This window comes from Pseudophryne corroboree, chromosome 9 (assembly GCF_028390025.1).
Source record: "Pseudophryne corroboree isolate aPseCor3 chromosome 9, aPseCor3.hap2, whole genome shotgun sequence".
In the NCBI taxonomy this organism is placed as follows: Eukaryota; Metazoa; Chordata; class Amphibia; order Anura; family Myobatrachidae; genus Pseudophryne; species Pseudophryne corroboree.
The window spans coordinates 151,589,164-151,605,975 of record NC_086452.1 but is presented as its reverse complement, the minus strand read 5'-3'; the positions used below and the strand labels follow the sequence as shown (position 1 = coordinate 151,605,975).

At 41.4% G+C, this 16,812-nt stretch overlaps 1 protein-coding gene across 2 annotated transcripts in view; it reads left to right on the top strand.

Moving 5' to 3' along the window:
* ABCD3 (ATP binding cassette subfamily D member 3) overlaps window positions 1–16,812 on the top strand; it is a 178,325-nt gene that overhangs the window by 100,974 nt on the left and 60,539 nt on the right. For both annotated transcript variants that reach the window (XM_063939855.1, XM_063939854.1), the window contains exons 8-15: window positions 5,933–5,989; window positions 6,085–6,227; window positions 7,586–7,655; window positions 7,825–7,894; window positions 9,204–9,301; window positions 9,423–9,514; window positions 13,046–13,137; window positions 13,222–13,294. In XM_063939855.1, coding sequence (XP_063795925.1) covers window positions 5,933–5,989; window positions 6,085–6,227; window positions 7,586–7,655; window positions 7,825–7,894; window positions 9,204–9,301; window positions 9,423–9,514; window positions 13,046–13,137; window positions 13,222–13,294 — 695 coding nt within the window. The remainder of the gene's footprint in view (window positions 1–5,932; window positions 5,990–6,084; window positions 6,228–7,585; window positions 7,656–7,824; window positions 7,895–9,203; window positions 9,302–9,422; window positions 9,515–13,045; window positions 13,138–13,221; window positions 13,295–16,812) is intronic.

Genomic DNA, 16,812 nt, shown 5'->3' with positions numbered 1-16,812 from the left:
CCCTTATTCCTTTCATATTGATCGATGTTCTTATCTTTATAAACCAATAAATCCTTTCTTTCCCTATCCCTAGCTCGCATTTTTGACTGTTCAATGAGACCAACAGGATAGCCTCGTTCCAAAAACCTATCAGTGTATATAGTGGCTTGTTCATCAAATGTATCCAAACTAGCACAATTGCGCCTAAGCCTTGTAAACTGTGAAAAAGGAATGTTCCTTTTCCAACTGGGTAAATGACAACTGGAAAAATCAAGATAACTATTACAATCAACCTTCTTAAAGAAGGTGTATGTGTTAATTTTCCCTGTTTCTCCCGATTCTGAACTATCAAGGACAAGATCCAGGTATTCTATTCTCTGTCTATCAACATTGTGTGAGAACTTTAAATTATATTCATTGATATTAATAGCTTCAATAAACGTCTCAAGCTGTTCTGCATCTTCACTCCATATTATCAGGATATCATCGATAAATCTTTTAAACAAGACAATGTGTTCATTATATTGTGCCAGGGCAGTACTTTCCCATTCACCCATGTAGAAATTTGCTAGGCTAGGTGCGCAAATCGTGCCCATCGCCGTCCCACATGACTGGATGTACCAGTCATCAAGAAAGGTGAAATAATTCCTCACCAGCACAAAATGTAAGCACTGACAGATGAAATCAATTAACGGGGCATTCAATTCAGGGTCATTTAAAAGTACTTTCCGTACAGCTTCAATTCCTTTTATATGTGGAATAGCAGTATATAAAGACTGTACGTCTATCGTACACCACATATAGTTACTCTCCCATTTTACATTTTCTAGAACTTGAAGAACATGAGTAGAATCACGTAGATGAGATGGAAGATTTAATACGTATTTCTTAATATACGAGAAAATATAAGATCAACAGCTTTATTAACTGTAATTCCACTTATGTAGTATACATGCTCCTATGTCCCTGTGGATACAGGTACATAGGGAAAACAAAAAGAATGCTGAAGATCCGCATCTTAGAACATACAAGAAACATTAAAAATCAAACACTTAATCACAGTATTCCACGTCATTTTAAGGAACACCATTGCAGTGACCCCACCAAGCTAAGATTTAAAGGTATAGAACATGTGGCCCTGAATAAGAGAGGTGGTGATAGGGACAGTGAATTGGAAAGAAGGGAAACCTTCTGGATACTGACCCTCAAAACTTTAAAACCAGAGGGTTTAAATGAAGGGTTTGAAGTCGCACCTTTTTTGAAATAATGTTGTTATGACCTGCACCTTTAAATTCTACCAGTATGATCTAACTGTGTTAGCAATTCTTGGGTTTGATAATGTTAATCATCTACAAATTCTGACACATGCGCAGTTAGGGATCCTATACCCGCTATAATGGGACCACGACGAATGATGGTCTGGATTTTCAGGAGGACCAAAGACCACCAAGGTTAAAAAACAGAGTAGAGAGATACCACTATGCAGGGACACCCACTCCATTAAGTCAAAAAAGACGACTAGAGGAAGGAGAGGAACAGGACGGAGTAGCAAGAGAATCCAAGAAACGCAGCATGCACTAGTCAGTCAGGATATAGGTGTATTCAATTTATCCAAAGTGGGGTTGAATAATGAGGAGAAAAAATGTGTTAAGAAAAGGTCTGTCCTTCGCTCCGACATGCCACGTGAATAAAACTAATCTTTACATAGATCTCAGCCTATATGTTAGAAATCTAACACTTAAAAGGCATTATTTACGTAAAGAGGATGCCCCTTTAAGAAACTGGAGCAATGAAACTAGCATGAGATTAACATCAGGACTTAAGCCTAAATCCACATATTTTCCTATAGAATCTAAGGGTCCACATATAGAAATGTTTGCTCAAACAGTTAGGAAAGATATTGAAAAGCTTCAGAAAAGTACAAATCCGATACCCCCCAATCTAAAAAAAATCTGAATATGCTGCATTAAAAAGTCTTGCCAACAATTCAGAAATAGTGATTAAGAGCGCAGATAAGGGGGGAGGTATAGTTATATTGGATAGATCTTATTACATTGATGAGGCATATAACCTCCTGAGTGACACGGTCTCATATTGTAAACTCAGTGGAGACCCCACCACAGATTTTGTGAGTGAATTAAAATCCATCCTAGACAATGGGATTGAGAATAAATGTATATCACAGGAGGAATATAATTATCTATTAAATAAACATCCAAAAATTGCCACTTTTTATCATATACCTAAGCTGCACAAAAATTCTATCAGACCCCCAGGGCGTCCCATTATAGCGGGTATAGGATCCCTAACTGCGCATGTGTCAGAATTTGTAGATGTTTATATTAAGAAATACGTATTAAATCTTCCATCTCATCTACGTGATTCTACTCATGTTCTTCAAGTTCTAGAAAATGTAAAATGGGAGAGTAACTATATGTGGTGTACGATAGACGTACAGTCTTTATATACAGGTTGAGTATCCCTTATCCAAAATGCTTGGGACCAGAGGTATTTTGGATATCGGATTTTTCCGTATTTTGGAATAATTGCATACCATAATGAGATATCATGGCAATGGGACCTAAATTTAAGCACAGAATGCATTTATGTTTTTTATATGCACCTTATACACACAGCCTGAAAGTAATTTTAGCCAATATTTTTTATAACTTTGTGCATTAAACAAAGTGTGTCGACATTCACACAATTCATTTATGTTTCATATACACCTTATATACACAGTCTGAAGGTCATTTAATACAATATTTTTAATAACTGTGTATTAAACAAAGTTTGTGTACATTGAGCCATCAGAAAACAAAAGTTTCACTATCTCACTCTCGCTCAAAAAAGTCTGTATTTCGGAATATTCCGTATTTCGGATATTTGGATATGGGATACTCAACCTGTAGTGCTATTCCACATATAAAAGGAATTGAAGCTGTACGGAAAGTACATTTAAATGACCCTGAATTGAATGCCCCGTTAATTGATTTCATCTGTCAGTGCTTACATTTTGTGCTGGTGAGGAATTATTTCACCTTTCTTGATGACTGGTACATCCAGTCATGTGGGACGGCGATGGGCACGATTTGCGCACCTAGCCTAGCAAATATCTACATGGGTGAATGGGAAAGTACTGCCCTGGCACAATATAATGAACACATTGTCTTGTTTAAAAGATTTATCGATGATATCCTGATAATATGGAGTGAAGATGCAGAACAGCTTGAGACGTTTATTGAAGCTATTAATATCAATGAATATAATTTAAAGTTCTCACACAATGTTGATAGACAGAGAATAGAATACCTGGATCTTGTCCTTGATAGTTCAGAATCGGGAGAAACAGGGAAAATTAACACATACACCTTCTTTAAGAAGGTTGATTGTAATAGTTATCTTGATTTTTCCAGTTGTCATTTACCCAGTTGGAAAAGGAACATTCCTTTTTCACAGTTTACAAGGCTTAGGCGCAATTGTGCTAGTTTGGATACATTTGATGAACAAGCCACTATATACACTGATAGGTTTTTGGAACGAGGCTATCCTGTTGGTCTCATTGAACAGTCAAAAATGCGAGCTAGGGATAGGGAAAGAAAGGATTTATTGGTTTATAAAGATAAGAACATCGATCAATATGAAAGGAATAAGGGAATATGTCCACTTGTTACGGTTTATAACAATGAGGCTGGAGCCATTAAGGCTATACTTAAGAGGAATTGGCACATATTACAATTAGATCCAGTGCTTGGAGAACATCTACGGAAACAGCCTGATGTATTCTATAGAAAAGCAAGGAATATTAAATCAATGGTGTCACGTAGTAGGCTGGAACCAATTAGAGAGAAAAAGGATAAGCATTTCTTGGATGATATTAAAGGTTGTTATGCTTGTGGAAGCTGTAAAGTATGTAAACTGTTAGATAAGGAGAAAACTGAATTTGGAGGAAAAAACGACACGAGAAAATATAAGATCAACAGCTTTATTAACTGTAATTCCACTTATGTAGTATACATGCTCCTATGTCCCTGTGGATACAGGTACATAGGGAAAACAAAAAGAATGCTGAAGATCCGCATCTTAGAACATACAAGAAACATTAAAAATCAAACACTTAATCACAGTATTCCACGTCATTTTAAGGAACACCATTGCAGTGACCCCACCAAGCTAAGATTTAAAGGTATAGAACATGTGGCCCTGAATAAGAGAGGTGGTGATAGGGACAGTGAATTGGAAAGAAGGGAAACCTTCTGGATACTGACCCTCAAAACTTTAAAACCAGAGGGTTTAAATGAAGGGTTTGAAGTCACACCTTTTTTGAAATAATGTTGTTATGACCTGCACCTTTAAATTCTACCAGTATGATCTAACTGTGTTAGCAATTCTTGGGTTTGATAATGTTAATCATATATTTTTATCTGATAATTGTTCTTTTTCTGTCTAAATTATCTCCCTTAAAAATCATGTATGTGACTATTATGTGTAATGTTTTTGTTGTCATGCGTGTTAAAAGGTGTATACACGCATTTTTTACAAAGCACTCATGATTTTGTAAACTGCACGGCTATTTGTGGTTTATCGCTTTTGCACAATAGTAATTGATTTAGAAATAATTTTTAGACTAAAATCATGTCTATTTTTGTCTATCCTGGCTATATATATATATTTATATATGACAGAGCACTTTAAGGTTTTAACCTTCAAACAGCCGTACAGGTGTATTCATTTGATGACTGATGCTAGTTTGGTGAGGATTGATAAATACTGATCTCAGCGTCACAGACTCCAGCCTTCTGACGAAGTCGATGACGAAACGCGTTAAGGCGGAGTCGAGTGACGTATCGAAATCCCTGCAGCTGACTGAGCGAGTAGTCACGGACGTGTGTAATCCTGCCCGTGAGTCTCAGGAAAACCGCCGCCGGCGGGTGGAGGATTCCATCGCGATTTGGTCTGACCCTTGTTCCAGTACTGCCTGGTGATTATTTGTGGAATCATGTGGTAACCAGCCCACACTGGTTGCCTTCTGGTACGAGTGTAATAGCTACATTTGTTTTAAGCACTTACGTGTTTGTTTGATTTTAAAATAAAAAAAGTTTATGCACTATGGAGCGCCCCCTCTATATGTTTTATTGACAGATATATATATATATATATATATATATATAATTTTTATTATTTTTTTAGAGATGCTATTTGGAATAAAAAAACAGTATATGAAATAGTAAAAAATACTATAAAATAGCGGCGCGACTACAATACAAATGACTGGGTTTATAATTATTCACTGTATAGATCATTGTTTAAATGCCACGGCAATGCCAGCCTGTCTTGCACCTTTCGCCCAGCCAATTTGCATAGAAGTGCTCGCTACCCTATGGGGTAGCGAACACTTTTGTGTGAGATACTGCTGCTGTGAATTCCTTTTGGGGCTGCTTCTGAGTCGCACACACAGTGACTGTTGCCGGCAGCCGCAGAAGCCTGATTTACTACCTTATGCTGATGCGAGAATCCGTGGATTAATGAGGGGACGGAGATGGGCAATGTGCGTGCACTGTATGCAAAAACTTGCCATTTGCGTCCATGAAGAAAGATCCATCCAACTCAGAAACAGCCTCTTTGTGCCTAATATGAGACTTGACCAGGGTAAGCGTAAACATCTTCAATGGTTCCACCTAGTGGCCTTGTGATGAAATATTTCCGAAAACCACATGACATCACCAATCCGTTGCTATCAAATGAAATTGGGTTTCCTTTGTTCATTATCAAGAAAAAGAGTAATCCGTATGCACATTTCCAAAAACACCCCCCCCTCTTTTTTTTATTTTTTTATTTATTCTGCAGATCTTTTCAGATTTCCAAACAGATCTTTTAACTTAATTATGTAACGCATTCAGTAAGCAAATTGTAATGTGACCAAGCAATAAACCGTGCTTTTTCTGTGTTGCAGCCATTTTTGGACATCGTCCTGTACATCTTCAAGTTGACAAGTGCAATTGGCGCTCAGGTAACCTGTCCCAGCATTGCCTGCGGCACCAATGTTTTCCCTCTTTACAAATGCAGTCAGCATTGTTGATGGATACTATTGCGTTATTTCCGCAGGGTCCAGCGAGCATGATGGGTTATCTGCTAGTCTCAGGACTTTTCCTTACACGCCTCAGGAGGCCTATTGGTAAAATGACCATTACCGAGCAGAGATATGAAGGCGAATACAGATATGTAAACTCACGGCTCATTACCAATAGGTAATACAATCTGCCGCCTTCTCAGCAACCTAGCTCTATTACTGCATTTAACCCTCTCAGGACTGTGCATCTGTCATTTTTATTTGAATTTCTAAGCAATGTAGGAAATACCTTTTTTAAGTGCATTGAGACAAGTTGCATAATTTTAGCTTTGTATGTTTTTCCAGTGTTTGTTGTATTCAATAAGTGTCAGAAGTTGCCGTCTTATCGGAAAGACGGCAGCTTCCGACAGAAATAGATCGTAAGGGGTTCCGACCAATTCATTAGAGGCCGTTTTTTTCCGACAAGTCGAGAATTCCCGACTTGTCGGAAAACACGTGGATCGGCGTAATAGCCACGGATCCACGTGTTTTTGTTGGAAACAAGGCGATTTGGCCCCGTTTCTGACAACCTCAATCCAACTTTTAAAAAAGTCGGATTGAGTTGAGTGGCGCGGTGGCTAGGGGGAGCGGTGCAGCGGCTACGGGGAGCGGGGATGAGAGGTAGTTTGACGGCCGTCCCCCGGCCAGGTACCTCTCTCCCTGCAGCGCGGCACTGGGCATGTTGTGTGGCTCCAGCAGTGCCCTGTGTTCTCACACATGGGGAGCTGCTGACAGCCGCACAGACACCGGCCAAATCCGACAGTCTGATTTGGCCACTCTTTGAATAGGGGTTGTCTGATCCATTTCGACAAATGCATGTCTGAATGGATTCAACTCTTATTGAATATAACCCTTAGTATACTTTTAAATCCGTTAATTGTCATTTGTTAAATAAGGGATGTAGTTAATATCCTGGCAGTTAGGGTTAGGCTTAGGGACTCCAGGTAGGGGGGGATGTTAGGGTTAGGCTGGGTAATTGGTGGGTTAGGGTAAAGGTTAAAATACTCACTGGGACCTATCAGGATTTTGAATTGCGGGATTGCTGCTGTCAGCATTCTGACCTTTGGGGTGTAGACGTTCAAGATAACTATACCATCCCACTAAATAAGCCTGACCACCCCCGTAACAACCATCTAGGCCTGGGTTTTGTTAGTGTTCAATTCTTAGTTGGAACTAGCAGAGTTCTAACAGTTGAAAACAGACCTTCCTCCACTGGCTTGTGGCATACATGCCATAGGAATTGTTATTCTCCATTCATTATAGGCACAACAGTATGAGCATTATGAATTACACTACTGGTGACATTAGGATTTCCAAGTCCCTAGTATGCTAGGGGACAGAGACACATTTTGGCCCCAAAGGAACCTTGAGCTCGGGCAGCTGCATTCCTTGTGCTGCCGGGAGTACAGGCTTTGTCATTGAATATCTGTCTGTTTTAGCACACTTTGTTTTAGGTGATTTTACTCTAATGTTTTTGTTGTGGTTGTTTTATTTTAGTGAAGAAATTGCCTTTTACAATGGGAATAGAAGGGAAAAACTGACCATTCACTCAGCCTTTAACAAACTGGTAAGATAAGCGTAGAGCTGTAAAACTCACTTGTCTACTTCTCCTATTCCAGCTACAGTGCTGATTCTAGATGGTATAGAGTACTCCTGGAGTAGAACAGTTTTTAGAAGCAATTTATTATATAATTATGTACAGATTTACTTACTCTGGAATCTTCTCGTGTCCACAGGTGGAGCATTTGCATAGTTTCATTGTGTTCCGGTTTTCCATGGGTTTCGTAGACGACATTATTGCCAAATGTAAGTTTCCTAGTCTGTTCTGTTATGTAATACGCTACAAAACATGCAGTTGCTGTAATTCCCTATTGGTTAGTACATAAACGTGTAAGGGGCTCTTAGTGAAGTCTTGTTTCAAAAGGTTGAATTTAATTAAGATGCTGACATCCTTATTTAGCTTGATTTACGTTTTCACGTTTTAGTTTTTTACCTTTAATCATGTTACTGGACTTCCCTATCTTTGAATGTTTTATATCTATGAATAGGGTTTTCTGCTGCAAGAGAAGTAACAGTAAAATGTTGATCTCTGAATAGGCCCATATTCAACGCAGTAAGCACTGCAGCTGCTGTGTGAAGATGTCTCAGTAGACGTCTTGTCTTATGGCCGCAAGCATCTGTGATATGCTGCTGCGGCCAAAGACACCGCATCAGATCACTCTGCGTGATCATCGGCCATCGGAGTAACTCTCAGGTTACTCAGGCTGGGGAATTCACGCTGTAGAGGACAGTAAATCTGCATTGGAAGTCGCAAGCACTAATCTTAGCTGGTATCCGGTTGATGTCTAGACAGTGCCAAGTTAGACAGTCAATAGATAGACACCATATGTTAGACAGACATTAGGTCGACAGGGTCAAAAGGTCGACATAAAAAAGATAGACAAATGTTTTTTTTTTTAAATTTAATGTTTTTGGACTATTTCATACCTTCTCTATCCATGTCGGCATAGAGTTGGTTATAAACCTTGTGGCGAGTCACCGAGCCTGAAGCGTGGCGAGGGTATGCCTTTTTACGATTGGGGGTCCCAGATGAGAAAACTTATCCACAAAAATGCAAAAAACATGGTGTCTACCTTTTTCATGTTGACCATTTTCATGTTGATCTTTTGACCATGTCGACCTTTTGTACTGTCTACCTTTTTCACGTCGACCTTTTGACCCTGTCAACCTAATGTCTGTCTAACATATGGTGTCTATCTATTGACTGTCTTACTAGACACTATCTATCTTTTATACCACACCCATCTTAGCTCGCCCTCAAAACAGGCAACACTCCTCCATTGCTACCCCTTCCCCCTACCCCAAATGGCCGTATTCTGTCAACGAGGCTACGGTTTAGGGGGCACTGCCTCCAAAACCGCAGGACCCATTCTGCGCCTGCGCTGTACAGAAAAACATCAGATATGTACATAAACCATTGGTTTGAATACATATCTGAATCAGGCCCTATATTACAAGCTGATATGTATTTACCTGCAAGGAAATATTAAATACACAATGGGCGGTTTTGAATTTGTTCACTTCTTTAAATTCTATTTGTTCAAAATGATTCCAGACTTTGCTACAGTCGTTGGATATCTGGTTGTCAGTCGTCCTTTCCTTATCCCGAATCATCCACGGCATCTGACCAGTACGCATGCGGAGCTCCTGGAGGTGAGAAGCGCAATGTCTGCTCTGAGACTTTGCACTCTCTGTGCAGAAAACTCAGTCTGTCTCTCTCTCTCTCTCTCTCTCTCTCTCTCTCTCTCTCTCTCTCTCTCTCTCCCTGTGAAAGGATTACTACCAGAGCGGAAGGATGTTACTGAGGATGTCCCAAGCACTGGGCAGGATTGTGCTGGCAGGACGTGAAATGACCAGGCTTGCAGGGTAAGGCCTGTTATTGCAAATTATTTACACCTACTACCATTTTAATAAATATGGCTGAAATATGAAACAAATCTGATATACCACAGGTTCTCAAACTCTGTCCTCAGGACCCCACACAGTGCATGTTTTGCAGATAACCCAGCAGGTGCACAGGTGTATTAATTACTCATTGGCACATTTTAAAAGGTACGCAGGTGACTCTGTGAGGAGACTTGGAAAACATGCACTGTGTGGGGTCCTGAGGACCGAGTTTGAGAACCTGTGTGATATACCAAAAGGCTTCTAATTAATTTGATATATTTAAATAGCTACTACACAAAACTACTGCTTACCACAATTAGATACAACCCAAACAACTGTATGGAAATCATGTGCCCATTTTCGCACACCCACTTTTAAAACAGAATTCCCCTCCCTGTATTTTCCGTATGGTCTTATTACTTACTATGCATTTACCTCCAGTATTGTGTGCTGCTACGTATAACTCATTATAATTAGTCCTTAAACCGAAGTGAAGTCTCCCCTGTTGGATATTAAATATACCTCTTTACCAAGCTATTCTGGTACGGAAAGATGTGTTGCCGATCGTTTATAGGCTGCGGAAGAGCCATCATAAGATTTTAGTTTCAAGACTAGAGTTTGCTCTTTCTTTGGCACGCTACCTAAATTTTATATCTGCATGATAACCCTTTCAGATCTGGATCTCTTGGTTTGTGTGTTTCTTTCCTTCTCCAAAGATTTGGGGGTATATGCAATTGCCGGCGAATCGCGGCAATTTTTCGCCCGTTTTTTAATTCGACACAATTCGACCGTCGAATTCCGGCAAGTGGGTGCCGGAATTCAACATATTCAATAAAAAACGGATTCGACAGTCCCGCTGTCGAAAAAGGCCGATTTGACGGATTTTGATTAGACTTGTAAAAATGTAAATAAAACGGGAAAAACCACGAAAAAAAATTGCGTGGGGTCCCCCCTCCTAAGCATAACCAGCCTCGGGCTCTTCGAGCCGGTCCTGGTTCTAAAAATCCGGGGAATAAACTGACAGGGGATCCCCCGTATTTTTAAAACCAGCACCGGGCTCTGCGCCCCGTATTTTTTACACCAGCATCGGGCTCCACTAGCTGGACAGATAATGCCACAGCCGGGGGTCACTTTTATACAGCGCCCTGCGGCCGTGGCATTAAATATCCAACTAGTCACCCCTGGCCGGGGTACCCTGGGGGAGTGGGGACCCCTTCAATCAAGGGGTCCCCCCCCCAGTCACCCAAGGGCCAGAGGTGAAGCCCGTGGCTGTCCCCCCCCATCCAAGGGCTGCTGAGGGGGCCTGATAGCCTTGAGTAAAATGATAGAATATTGGTTTTTTTCCAGAAGAACTACAAGTCCCAGCAAGCCTCCCCCGCAAGCTGGTACTTGGAGAACCACAAGTACCAGCATGCGGGTGGAAAAACGGGCCCGCTGGTACCTGTAGTTCTACTGGAAAAAAAATACCCAAATAAAAACAGGAGAGACACACCGTGAAAGTAAAAGTTTATTTCATACATGCCGACACATACATACATACTTACCTATGTTGACCCGCCGACTGCCACGCCCCCCTCGTCACTGAAGAATCCGGGGTACCTGTGAATAAAATTATACTCACCTGATCCAGTGTCCGGATCTTTTTAAATAATCCTCGTACTTGGCAAAACAACAAAATGGCAACCCGGACCAAACGGACTGAAAGGGGTCCCATGTTTACACATGGGACCCCTTTCCACGAATGCCAGGACCCCACGTGACTCCTGTCACAGAGGGTCCCTTCAGCCAATCAGAGAGCGCAACGTCGTGGCTCTCTGCTGATTGGCTATGCGCGTCTGAGCTGTCAGACAGCGCATCGCAAAGCCTTACAATTATATTCAATGGTGGGAACTTTGCGGTCAGCGGTGAGGTCACCCGCGGTCAGTGGCTGACCGCGGGTAACCCCACCGCTGACCGCAAAGTTCCCACCATTGAAACTAATGGAGGGAGCTGTGCGATGCGCTGTCTGCCAGCAGACGCGCATACAGCCAATCAGGAGAGTGCCACGAAGTGGCGCTTCCTGATTGGCTGAAGAGACCTTTCTGTGACAGCAGTCATGGGGGGGTCTCTACATTCGGGGAAAGGGGTCCCATGTGTAAACATGGGACCCCTTTCAGTCCGCCTGGTCCGGGTGTTCCTTTTTTTTTTTTTTTTTTGCCAAGTACGTGGATTATAATAAAAGACCACAGGACACTGGATTGAGGTGAGAATAATTTTATTTTCAGGTACACCGTGGATTCTACTTGGACAAGTGGACAGAGGTCGGCGTGTGAACATAGGTAAGTATGTGTGTGTCGACATGTGTGAAATAAAGTTTTACTCTCACGGTGTGCGTGTCCTGTTTTTATTTGGGTATTTTTTATCCAGTAGAACTACAGGTACCAGTGGGCCCGTTTTTCTCCCGCATGATGGTACTTGTGGTTCTCCAAGTACCAGCTTGCGGGGGAGGCTTGCTGGGACTTGTAGTACTACTGGAAAAAACAATATTCTTTCAATTTTCACAAGGCTATCAGCCCCCCATCCGCAGCCCTTGGATGGGGGGGACAGCCTCGGGCTTCACCCCTGGCCCTTGGGTGGCTGGAGGGGGGGGGACCCCTTGATTGAAGGGGTCCCCACTCCTCCAGGGTACCCCGGCCAGGGGTGACTAGTTGCGTCTTTAATGCCACGGCCGCAGGGCGCTGTATAAAAGTGACCCCCGGCTATGGCATTATCTACCCAGCTAGTGGAGCCCGATGCTGGTGTAAAAAATACGGGGGATCCCCTGTCAGTTTTTCCCCCGGATTTTTAGAACCAGGACCGGCTCGAAGAGCCCGAGGCTGGTTATGCTTAGGAGGGGGGACCCCACGCATAATTTTTTTCTGATTTTTACCATTCCATTTAAAAAAAATATATATATATTTTTAAAAATATATAAATAATACTTGTGCCTCCAAAATAGACAAACCAAGTACCTAATCCCTTCTAATATAAATAGATATGCTATTACCAATAAAAAAAACAAAAAAAAACATGTTTTTAAATTTTTTTATTAGATTCCGCCAGCAAAGTGTGGCGGATTGAAAATGACGAATTTACTGTCTAAAAGCACTGTTGTCGAATTTACAATCTACAATTTAATATACTTTTGTCGAATTGCCGCATTTGTATCATTGCAGAAATGTCTAATTTGACAAATGTCGAATTTCAAAAAGTCGAATTTGTAAAGTCCGTTTTTTTGACGAAAAGTACTGAATTGCATTGTCGAATTTTTTTTGGGGGGGCGAAAATGTCCCGTTTTTCAACATTTTCGGGAATTCGACCGCAATTGCATATACCCCTTAGTTGGGTTTCGAGTTACTTGCAAGGATTGAGCCTTTTCATAATTTTGCTATATGGCACTTGAATTTAATTTATATTGTAGCCATGCCACTAGTTGTGTCTGGCCATCATGCCATATAAAGAAATGTTAATTATAGTATGTCATCTTTGTAGTTTCACAGCCAGAATTACAGAATTGATGCAAGTGCTGAAGGATTTGAACCAAGGAAAATATGAACGTACTATGGTTTCTCAACAGGATAAAGGTAAATGTGATCATTTCTTTTCAGTAAAGAACTTCCCATGTCACACACTCTTACTCCTGTATTAATATTTGTTTGGTATTGCAGATACAGAAGCTCTTCCCAGAATACCCTTAATACCCGGAAGTGGAAGAATTATCAATACTGACAATATCATTAAGTATGTATTGGGACAGTAACGTTCCGTCTGTATTTTGATGTGTAAATTTGAGTGTCTACAGCTATATGAGTAAACTGGTCTGGAATGCTGATGTAATATATCATAAACCAAAAGATGGGGAAAAACACGGTTTCATCATTGGCAACGGAAATATAAGATTGCATTATTTTGTATGTCAAACCATCCGACGCCTCGTTGTGCTGTGGCCTCGAATATGCAGTCATTACATGTGGTGTTGCTGAGCAGTTCTTAATTATGATTTGATTTTCTGCATGTTAATTAACTTGTAGGTAATGGAGTACTACAGCATTTTGTTTTCCACATTTCACACCATTTTGTTTTAATAATGGCCCTCATTCCGAGTTGTTCGCTCGCAAGCTGCTTTTAGCAGATTTACTCACGCTAAGCCGCCGCCTACTGGGAGTGAATCATAGCTTCTTAAAATTGCGAACGACGTATTCGCAATATTGCGATTACACCTCTCTTAGCAGTTTCTGAGTAGCTCCAGACTTACTCGGCATCTGCGATCAGTTCAGTGCTTGTCGTTCCTGGTTTGACGTCACAAACACACCCAGCGTTCGCCCAGACACTCCTCCGTTTCTCCAGCCACTCCCGCGTTTTTCCTAGAAACGGTAGCGTTTTTTCCCACACGCCCATAAAACGGCCAGTTTCCGCCCAGAAACACCCACTTCCTGTCAATCACACTACGATCACCAGAACGATGAAAAAGCCGTGAGTAAAATTCCTAACTGCATAGCAAATTTACTTGGCGCAGTCGCACTGCGGACATTGCGCATGCGCACTAAGCGGAAAATCGCTGCGATGCGAAAAAAAATACCGAGCGAACAACTCGGAATGACCCCCAATATTCTTCTTTTTTATTGTGCTTTTGTTTTTATGGTACACTACCGGCCCACAATTTTACTTCATTCCCATTTTTCAAGTTTTTATTGAAATATAACAGTTCATGTCCAGTGTGTAACCTGAAATGGAACACAGGTAAGGTATAAACTGCTGGTGGTTAATAAAAAAAAAAAAAAAACCCAAAGAGTTTAGGTTAGCAAAAACTGAAACATAGGGGCTAATTCAGGTTGGATCGTATTACGCGACCCAACCGCAAAAACTACTAAGAGGATGCGGGCTCCTGTGCAGGGCCCGTCCTGCGCATGCATCCACATTTTCTGCAGGGGGGGGGGGGGGCGTCAACGGTCCGCTTCCAAGACGGAGCGTTGCGGGGGTGGCATCAGTCAAACGGGGGCGTGATCGGGGCCGCTTCGTGACATCACACGCAGCTGCTGCGATCAGGAAAATGGTGGTGTGCCTCATTTTTTAGCAGAATTTGCAATCTTACTGAATCGGGTCCATAATGCAGATTTCAGAGTTAAAAAAAGAGCCTTTTTCAGGGAATGTAACTAGAATAATAATAATTTTCAAACCAGTTATCCACTGGCGCTCTCCGTAACCTTATAACGGAATGTCACCCAGCAATCATAAAACTCAAAATAGAAATGGATATAATCACATTCCTTTCATTGATGGTTAAACATCCCAAGTCCTTTAGTCCAAATGTCTCTCGTCAGTTGGAACAATGTATCTCTGTAAATAGTCACTGTGAAAGATCATCCGTGTCCTCTTTTACATCAAACACTTTCCCTCTCATATAAGTTTCCACTGCGTACAATACACTTTGAGTCCTGGGCAATCTTATGAGCCCGTAGCACGATGTACTCGATGTACTCGGCAGAAGTGGCGAAGCTGATGCATGTCCGGAAGTGTGTCCAGTCAGGCGCTCCGTACATCAGTGTGCACTGATGCTTGTGTTCCCCTGGGTGCCCACTCAGTGTGGGAAGTACTTCCTGAACAATATTTGATTTACATTGCAGAAAGATAACCACAAGTGTGTTTGACTGTTATACCTGTGACTACTCTGAGGAGTCAAAACTTTGGTCATTTTTGTGATTTGTCACAAAATAATTGTGATATTTTTTAAACTCCAGTTGTTAAATTTCAGAGTTGAAATATATGTAAATTTCAATAAAAACTGTAAAAATGGGGGTGTTGAAAATCTAGAACAGTGTTAAAAAGAAATACAAAAAATACATAGTAAATCACAATACAGTACTTAAATGTCAGGCAGATGTAGACAAACACATCAGGCGGGGAGGGTAGCGCACAAACAGTAGTTAGATAGTGACATGGAGGAGGGAAGTGAGAGACGCGCTGTTACTATTGCACATGTCATGTGAGAGATACTAGTACTAACACATTACCAATCACAGAGCACTTCGGGGCCTAATTCAAGGTTGATTGCAAAACAACATTTTCCTCTAATGAGCAAAACCATGTGCACTGCAGGTGGGGCAGATATAACATGTGCAGAAAGAGTTAGATTTCGGTGGGTTATATGGTTTCTGTGCAGGGTAAATACTGGCTGCTTAATTTTTACACTGCAATTTTAGATTTCCGTTCGAACACACCCCACCCAAATCTACCTCTCTCTGCACATGTTTTATCTGCCCCCCGACTGCACTGAACATGGTTTTGCCCATTAGAGGAAAATGTTGTTTTGCAATCAACCTTGAATTAGGCCATTCATCCTTTATTAGACAGCATCATTTAATCCAGCAGCAAGAACCAAATCTCCCTCTCATCCTTTCTGTGAATTGTGTTCCTGCCATCACTGGTATAAGGGCAAGTGAATCTCTTTTAGTCCAAGAATTAAATGCGTTTAGAATTAAATGCATTAGTAAGTAACCTCCCGAGAGGTGAAAAAATGTGTTTCCTGTTATAGATGTCAAAAGGAAATGTGAATAAACCTGGATCCCACACACTGATGCTGTGTCCTGCTAACACGTTGCAGTACATAGATTTCTGTGTGCATGAGGAACCCATAGGTTTGTGTAAATGATATGGCTTAAAGTAGGTGACATTCTAGTGGAATCCACCTATTATGGGACCATTTATGTGATCAGTAAGGCATAGGATAGCTGCTTGGTTATTCTTTTTTCATGAATCATATTCTTATTCTCAAATCTCTTAATGAGTTTCTAAACCAAACAAAGGACATGGGACCTGATTCAGATGTGGTTACAACTTCAATGGTGTCACAACTGATTGATTATTAGTAGACTGCACATGCGCTCCGGCCTTTGTGATGCCGCTTGCAGTGAGAAATTATTGACAGGAAGATGCTGTTTGGGGGAAGTAATGGCGAGTCTTGCAGGCATTCCGTGACCGTTCTCGGGGTATGTCACGGTGCACGACTTTGGTCTCGTATGCATAAAACATGGCGCCAGTGGCACAGCTCGCGTTCCCATTTGGAGTGGTACAGAGGCACTCTGGGAGTTAATGTTCCCCGCATCTGTGTTGTTGCGACTCAGTACGCCGTTACTGAGCAAGTTTGGTTGCTGAGCAAGTTCGGTGGGCATTTCTGTTGACTTGTAGGTGGCTGCTATACTGCCTCACAGTTTTGTCACTTAAAAAGATTGCTGCTTTGTCGGCATTGCGACTGCATTGGA